The sequence below is a fragment of the Cupressus sempervirens genome, chromosome 4, assembly GCF_028749045.1.
Source record: "Cupressus sempervirens isolate cs-2001-9-10 chromosome 4, ASM2874904v1, whole genome shotgun sequence".
In the NCBI taxonomy this organism is placed as follows: Eukaryota; Viridiplantae; Streptophyta; class Pinopsida; order Cupressales; family Cupressaceae; genus Cupressus; species Cupressus sempervirens.
The window spans coordinates 801,803,960-801,812,521 of record NC_143121.1 but is presented as its reverse complement, the minus strand read 5'-3'; the positions used below and the strand labels follow the sequence as shown (position 1 = coordinate 801,812,521).

Sequence of the window (8,562 nt, the reverse complement as noted above, 5' to 3'; positions counted from 1 at the left end):
TAAAATATTGAAAAAGAGTCTTTGTTGGGCGGCGGACCCTGATCGTAAGTATGCAGTCCACTTACTTTTTGATTTTCAGTTTTAGTGTTTGGTTTTGATTTGGTATTCGTGTTGTGTGCTGGAAGAACACACTTTTTGATTTTCAGTTTTAGTGTTTGGTTTTGATTTGGTATTCGTGTTGTGTGCTGGAAGAACACACTTTTTCGCTGATTTCTATTCAAATTTGAAGCTTAATCTTCGTTTCAATGGATGCTTAGGAATGTATTCGTCTTTAACAAAGAGATCTATTGTTCTACCCGACTACTACCGTGAATGTATAAATTAAAAAATATATGTACGGATAAACAAATTGTAGCAACAAATCACATAACATTATTGTGGTATCTATAGTGGCATCAATTCATGCATTGTCTACTGAACTTCTATATTAGGTTGTCCATATGAGCAATCCCTCATTCCGAATTTGCACCTTTTCCTAAATATTAAGGGCCCCCACTGCCTCAACAAATGGTAGTGTTGGAGCCATATTTGGGATCATTGTCTCTAGAACCACTATGTCAGATATATCAATTTGTATTCTAGGCTATCTTGTTCTTTATTAATCCAATTCAACCGTAAAGTTTTCCAAACCTACCTCAAATTGGATCCTCTCTTTTGTACTTCTTGTCTAGGTAAACCTGTGTGAATTTTCCCACATAAATATACAAATTTTCAAATTTCACCATAGAGAGTTTCATTGTTACATTAACTTACCATACACTATTATGGGTTCTAAGACATCTGTGAGACCCAATAAACATTCTATCATAACCACTAAAATATTATCATCCCTCAGCAACCATAATATATCACTAGAAATAATAGAGCAAAAGAGATCAATATCTTTCCTGAATTCTATGACATATCCAACAATAGTATCCCAAACATTGATGTTCTTATTAACAACTCTACCATGTAGAAAAACATGGCTTCCTTAGCAAGAGACTGCTAAGAGAGGATGTGAGAGATAGTATTATAAAATATGCATGCAACAAAGAGGTTCAATTCTTCATCATGTTTTAGAATGGGAAGCATATGAAGCATGAGACTCCAAAAGAACAAGAATATTTTTTGGTTCAATAGGTCTTGACTAGATGTTGTAGAGAGTTGCCTGCAAAGTGAATGGATCAAGCAAAGGGTTTAAGAAAAAATCAAGATGAGTGAGGATGTCAATATTATCTACAAGATGCGAATAAATGGTTTTGGCCTTGACTTTAGAAAAGGGGGTCCATTTGGCTAGAAAAAGAGAAAAACCTATCATCAATGTGTTCATGAGGCTTAGAAAGGTTCAAGGAAGGACAACATATGTCCATCAATGGCATTGGGGACAACATATTACATATCTCATACCAAAATAATAGTTTCCCATCAACAATGATATTAGTGAGTTTCTTGAGGTGTTTACCAACCTAGTTTTCTTTGTCGGCATCCTTGAAGTAGTGCTAGAGGCATAACTTTATGTTGGAGACTCATGAAAGCGACCTCTCACCACAAAATTTGGAATTGTTGTCAACAATGGAATTTTGAGAAATCAAGCTCCTTACACATTCTAAAGCCTTCTAAAGAGACTTAAAGTCAATTGAACTATATGGCTTAACACTGAATTGGCATGTTTTGATATCATTGGCAAGTAGACCTTCCTAGTTAGGTCCTTGTTTAGGGACATAAATAGCTATATTATGGAGAATCAAAACCTTTCAAGGATCGTCACATTGTAAGGCTCTGAGTATCCATTTAGTAGAAAGGGAAGTTCTTCCAGTCCTTAAACCCTTCAGTGTAAGCCTTTCCTTTTGTTTGTTATTTCTGCACTATGTCCATTGAAGCACATGTTTCTTCCTATTCCCTTTACCATCTAGCCAAAGGAAGTACTTTACAAGATTCTAAATATGATGAAATTAATAATTATTAAACAACCATGTTGATGATTTTTATATCACGTAAGGACAAGATTTTCAGGCAAACATGTATCTTCACATCTATTAAGTATGCTTATTCCATTTTCTCAAATTCTTATTATTCTTCTCTCTAATTCATTGCCACATTCCTTTAAGGTTAGGGAATACTACAAATTCTATCCCAAGAAACCTCACTTGGTGATAGCGCAAACACCCCCAACACCCCCCCCCCCCCCGCAAACACCCCCAATACCCCCCCATGCAAACTAAGTCCCCTCATGCAAACTAAGTTCCCTCCTTTGCACAAGATGTGTACTAGATTGTATGGTTGTCTAACTCAAAGCATTATCACCCTCGATAGACAATGGATTAAATTCCAGAACTAGGAGCCTACAAAGTTGGGCCTTGCCTGGGAGCTGCAATACCTTATCTAGAATTATAGGATTCCCCTCACTCTAGTGGAGGACTCATTAGTTTGGAAACTTAGCCCCTTGGGTGAGTTCACAATGAAGTCAAATAGCTTGGGGTGGGGGGGGGGGGGAGAGGTGGCCTAGGCATATTGGAGAAAGGTTTGGCATCCTTGGATCTTACCAAAGGTAAATTTCTTCTGGTGGATAGCTTTGCATGGGTTTGTCCTCACTGTGGATAATCTCTAAAGAAGAGGGCACCAAGTCAGCTCGCTAACTATTGCATTTTATGTCCCTAGGATTTTGAATCAATTCCACACCTTCTTATCCACAACCATTTTACCATAAATGTTTGGAGGGAAGTCCTTGCCTTATGGGAGATCCAATGGTGTGTGAATGGTGAGTTGCAGCAATTTTTTCACTAGGACAGTCTGTCTGCCCACCCTTACCTCAAAAGCTTATGTTCTATTCTTCCCCCATATGTTTCATGGAAAATCTAGAAGGAGTAGAACAATAGAATTTTTAGGGAATAAGCCACTACTAGCTCAAGGGTGGCCCAGTAGGTTATTAGACTCCTAAAAGAATGTAGTGGGATCTGGTAATGGAACACCGCCACCGCACCCCCCCCACCCCCCTCTCACCCCTGGGTAGACTTGATATGAAATGGCTTTTGGTTGGGTTGTTGGCTCAATAGTGGCACAGTTCGACAATTCCAAAGTCATGTCTAGAAAGAAGATGATGTGGTACCCTCCCCCTGAGTCTTGGATCAAACTCGATTTTGATGGTTTGGCCATGATGAGTAGCATTGCGGTAGGAGGTGTCCTTCACAACAGTATGGGAAATATGGTGGTTGCCTATATTGGAAACTATGAAGGGGTCTCAAATAATGAAGTGGAAGCCTTGGCACTCCTATGGGGTTTGAGAGTTGTGAGAGCACATGGATTTAACAAGCTTGCCATTGAGGGGGACTCAATGTTAATCATTAATGTAGCTGGTCAATCAAAGTAATAATTGATGAAGTCTAATGGTCAATGGAAGAATTCCATAAAATCCAAGTGGATCACATATATCATGAAGGGAATGGTGTGGTGGATGAGCTAGCAAAATTTGGCCATAGTGTCATGCAATTGACATAATGAGAGGAAGTCAGAGAGTTTCGATCATCAACTCAAGTTATGATTGAAAGGGAGCATACTTACAATAATGCCATACAAATCATCACAATAGAGCTGCCAGGCCTTAAATTATCTATGTGGGCGACAGGAAAAGGCTCTTCATAAAGGGATCATTTGGCAAGATTGTATGATGATTCCCATTAATGATGCGATTACCATGAGCTTTAAGTATTGTCAAAAAAGGATGTAGAGGGTGGATTTGCCAAGATGTAAAAAAATGTCAAGTAATGATAAAAAAAATAAGTTGTTAAATTCTCACTCCAACTACAACTAGCGAAGGTCATTCATAGATGGAAAGGGACAGCTAACACATGTCCTGAGGGTCATTTTTTAGTTTTCAGGAAACGTTGTGGACTTATGATGGTTATGCACTATCTTTTCCTTTTAATCTTCAATACTTTTTTATTTAATATTCAGTAGCTACCAAACCTACGATAAGGCTATGTTGAAAAATTCTAAAGAGTTGGTGGTTGATCTAGGTGATGCCATGGGCACTAGTGATTGTATTGAACCTATGGGAGTGGGAGGCTTGCATCTATAACAGTAAAGCAGTGATGATTTATTTATAGGAGGGTGGCCTTTTACTATTTATGGAAGGAATGATGAAAGACGATGAGAATGTCTCTATGCAGTTCTTTAATTTGTAGAAGGACAAGAAAGTAACTATCAATAGGATGGGTTTCAAAATCTTGAAGGAAATCATTGCGAAGGTTGGAGAGCATTTCATGGATGGGAAGAACTGGCATAGGTAGGCCAAGGTTAATGAGGAAACCAATCTACAAAAATTCTTCAAATTCAAGGAGGAACCAGTGCGAATGTGTGGTGGGTTTTCCAGGGAAGCCCTTCCTAAACCTTAGGATGTCATGTTCTATGCTATTATGAGGTACATTACCCTCGAGGATCAATTCCAAGTACTTTATTATTACCATTTCTTCATTCTTAATCACTTCATAAACTTGGACCATATTTCCTTCCCATTTATTTTGTTGCATTCTATGGAAGATTGTATCTATAAGGCTAGGAGGAAAGATGAGGAGGGTAAAACCTTCTACCTCATCCATCAAGGGCTCATGAACAAACTCTATATCCACCATCTTGCCCAAAACTCATCACTCCTGGTCAACCCTTTGGCTTTTGTCACCCTCAAGTCTCTTTGGACCCTAGCCCTAGTCCTAGCCACAAAAAGATCAAGAAAACCCCTAGACCTAAAGTTAACATTAGCCTCATTGACTTAGACACGAACACTAGTTAGACACGGACACTAGCAAAGTGCTAAGAGAACTAGCAAATGCCTCCTATTGGAAAAATTTAAGTCCCCCCCCCCCCCAAAAAAAAAAAAAAAGCATGATTCTAGCTCTGAATCTATTGAAAGTGATGTTAAACCTGCCAAAAAGAAGAGACTCCCTCAGGATATGAAGCTTGTCCCCAGCCACCTTAGCCCCTCTCATATTTCTGACACCCTTGAAGCTACCCCGATTAGAAGTGCGGGGGAAGACTTTACCTCCCCTAGGAAAGATACTCCTAAAGGTGGGGGGGAAAAGACAAGTATAGCCACGAACAGAGCCGCAAGAAGGCTAGATTGGATAGGCTTGAACAGTCAATGAGGGATCTTGCAGACAATCACATTGGTATCTACCATAAATGTGACACTTTGGTGGAATTCTCCACCAAATTTATGTATTTTGCTGCCACCACCCTTTACTTTTTGCAAGTGAACACAGATGAGAAGGACTTGGGCAAGGAAAGCAACACAAACCGATCTTTTTATGGGTTCTTGGTAGAGGACTGGTTGAAGAGGATCTTGGACAAATTGGTCAAGATGGAGGGGGAGGATGTGAATAAGGACGTGCCAAAGGATAATAAGGATGAGGATCTTGGGAAGGAGGGTAGCTAGCCCTAGATTTGGTGTTTTTCTGTTTTTCTTTTATGTTGGTTACTATGAACTAGTTACCCTACGAGGTTTTACATTATATGCTTATGACAATATGTGGGACTGATAGCAGTGATTTGTTTAAGTGTTGCTAGTATATTTTTCAATTTTTTCTTGCTGCTAGTTTTAGGACCGATGGTACTATTATTTTGGCTATGGACATTATATGTTTTTTAAAGTTTTAAGTTGGTATCGGTTAGATAACTAGGAGGTAACCTCTGGCTGACTTTTCAACCTTTTTGTACCTCGGGGTCAGCCCCTCATCTTCTTGCTACTACTTAATACTTCAAAAACATAGTAATAAATAATATTTAAATCAAAATCATAAAAAATTATCTTAATTTATATGCAAACTTTATAATAGATCAATGTAGATAACAAATACATAGTTGACATATACCTCAAGTTATTGTTCTACTCTAGAATTGTCATTGTGCATAAAATATATGCACACAATCATTGATAGCATTATTGCATTACTTAATGATTATGTAATGTGAAAGACATTTCACATGCCATTGATTGATATGATTTGATTTCTACACATTGAAAAATATCAATCTCTTAAAAAAAAATTATATCTTAGAGTCAAATGCAATCTTATTTATAAATAGGCATCTCCCTCTCTTAGTATTTTATGATATTCCTCCAAATCTCTTTTCTTTCCAAATAATTCTTCCTAGAACTTTAGATCTTAATTTTTTTTTACTTCTCTTCACTTCCCCTTCGCATTATTAAAGCTATAAGCTTATTTTCCTCCTCTCTATCTTACCACCTTTACAAAATCTTTAAAAAACCTTTGATAGAAGAGGGGTAGAATATTTCTTTATTGTATATTACGAGTGGATTAAATCTTGTTATTACATTTATTTCAAGTCATTGCTTTATGTGAGCTTCACTATTTGGAGCTTCAATCTTAATTAATGATCGATCTCTGGTCTCACCAAAACTATTACTCGCCTCGTACACATCATCTACTTGCATAGATGCTGCTCGTCACTAATTTTAATCCCTCTTTTTTCACACTCCGATCCACCATTGTAACGAAAGCGAGGAGACTCTTTCCCACACTTCAATCTAGAAACATTTAAACAATCATTTATAAACTGAACGAATTTAATATATTTAATCTAAATATTATTATGAATTTGACTGGCTCACCGTGGACAATTTACTAAGTAGGTTGTAAACAGGATACAAATATGTCAAAATAAAATTGGCACCATTCTTTATTATTATTTCAGGGAAAATTTTACGCACAGCCATGTGAGTGTCACATATGTAAAACCCCGATAATACTATATATCACGCAACCACAGGATTAGAACGTGATAGAGACATTTAAAAACATATTAACGGCAGAAGTAAAGCACTTTAGATCATCCACCGTCTAGTAACGGAATCTTTGGTAGGTTTCAAACTTTACCAATCTTAAAGCATAGTGGGAACTTTACAGCCTTGGTCACATGGACCGGACCTCCCCACGCCGCCTCAACTTCTGCGCTAAATTCGTTTAATATGTCTTCCCTGCCCACCAGAGCATGCCTCGTTCTGAAATACCCCAAATACTCCTCACACGTCCTCTCCTCCTCGATCTCCATTTCTATTCCCTCCACCGCTGTAAACGGAAACGGCAAACTCTCGTAGTCCTCAACCAGCATTTTCCAAGACGGGTGGGAAAACGGATAAAACTTGCGAAAAAACCGCTCATGGACGGCGTCCACCGCCGGATCGACCGTGGGCTTCCAGTACGCCCACACGGCAATCACGCCGCCGGGCTTCTTCAACACGTGCTTCACCTGCGCGTAGAACTTATCCAGATCGAACCAGTGGACGGCTGTTGCGACGGTTACCAGATCGACTGACGACTCGGCGCCGACGATTGATTGCAGTTGTTGCTCGGTCATCGACGGCGGCGTGACGGCGTATGTTATGTTGGGCCGCTGCTCCGCGTGTTGAATCTGCGCCTCGCTCGTGTCTGTGGCGACCACTCTAGCATAATACTTTGATAACTGCTTATCCATTAACACACATGCAACAGACTGATATACGAATCTAAATAGAACACGTTCTACAAATAAGAAATGATTAGATACTTAAGAGTTTACCTGAATGGCGGCTTGACCAGTGCCAGTGCCCACATCCCGTGCGCGATCGTGTTGCGGAGTGAGGGAAGAGAGGAAGGAGAAGAGTTGAGCGGGATAGCGGGGTCTGAACTGGGCGTAGTGTTTGGCTACTGAACCATAGACCTCTTTTACATTGGGGAATTTGTTGTCTTCCATCGTTAAGGCGCAGACAGTCTTTTGCCTCTTCGGTTTATATAAAAGGAACTGTGATAAAATTGTCGAAAGGGGTTTTTATTATGCTGGAGATTGAATTTTGAACTTTCAGCATTAGTAGTTTTGATTGACCGGATCGCCTTACACTCTTTTTCTTTGGCTTGGTTTGGCAATAGAAAATAGGGTTGGCGGTATGGGATAAAGTCAATAAAGCATGTGTTTATGAAAGTTTGTAAGTTTGTGCTTATTAGTTCACGCGTATGGCAGGAATATTTGTGGATTCGTTTGGCTAGTCAAATAATCAATGAAACTAATTAATTTAATTAATTAAAGTTTTTTTAATAGGAACACAACAGTTCATTATTAGTATTGACTTCTTAAAATTATTTCTCCATTTTCTTATAGTTTTATTAAGCTAAGAATCAAATTTCTCCTTAAAAGATCAAACTTTTAATATTATAACAATTGAAAATATTTTAATACTTTTGGAAACTTTCTTGAAGGTTCATGTCTTCTTTCTAGAAGATGATCTTTACTTTCTAATTTTGGAAGTTTCCATAAGAACATTTTCCCTACTAATTTAGTCTTCTTTATAATGAAATTCTCAAAAACAAACTTTAATCGTCTCCTCACTCAAATCTTCTTCGTATCACTCATCCTCTCATATTCTTCAACTTTTCTTGCATTTTATTGAACGAAGTATTCAACATCATCAGAGCTACTACTCTCCACTGATAGCTTACCAAAAAGAATTGTACAAGGAATAATGGGACAACCATGGCAAGACTCATGGTCAGCATTCTTTCACGTTTTAGCTTTAATAGAATTATGAAATGT

At 38.3% G+C, this 8,562-nt stretch overlaps 1 protein-coding gene across 1 annotated transcript; it reads right to left on the bottom strand.

Moving 5' to 3' along the window:
* Positions 1 to 6,649: 6,649 nt before the first annotated feature.
* Positions 6,650 to 7,899, bottom strand: LOC149563825 (uncharacterized). Its single transcript, XM_089826947.1, has 2 exons — positions 7,555 to 7,899; positions 6,650 to 7,458 (listed from the first exon to the last, which is right to left on the bottom strand). The coding sequence occupies exons 1-2, from the start codon at positions 7,726 to 7,728 to the stop codon at positions 6,862 to 6,864; spliced, it is 771 nt and encodes a 256-aa protein (XP_089683073.1). The 5' UTR covers positions 7,729 to 7,899; the 3' UTR covers positions 6,650 to 6,861.
* Positions 7,900 to 8,562: the final 663 nt, after the last annotated feature.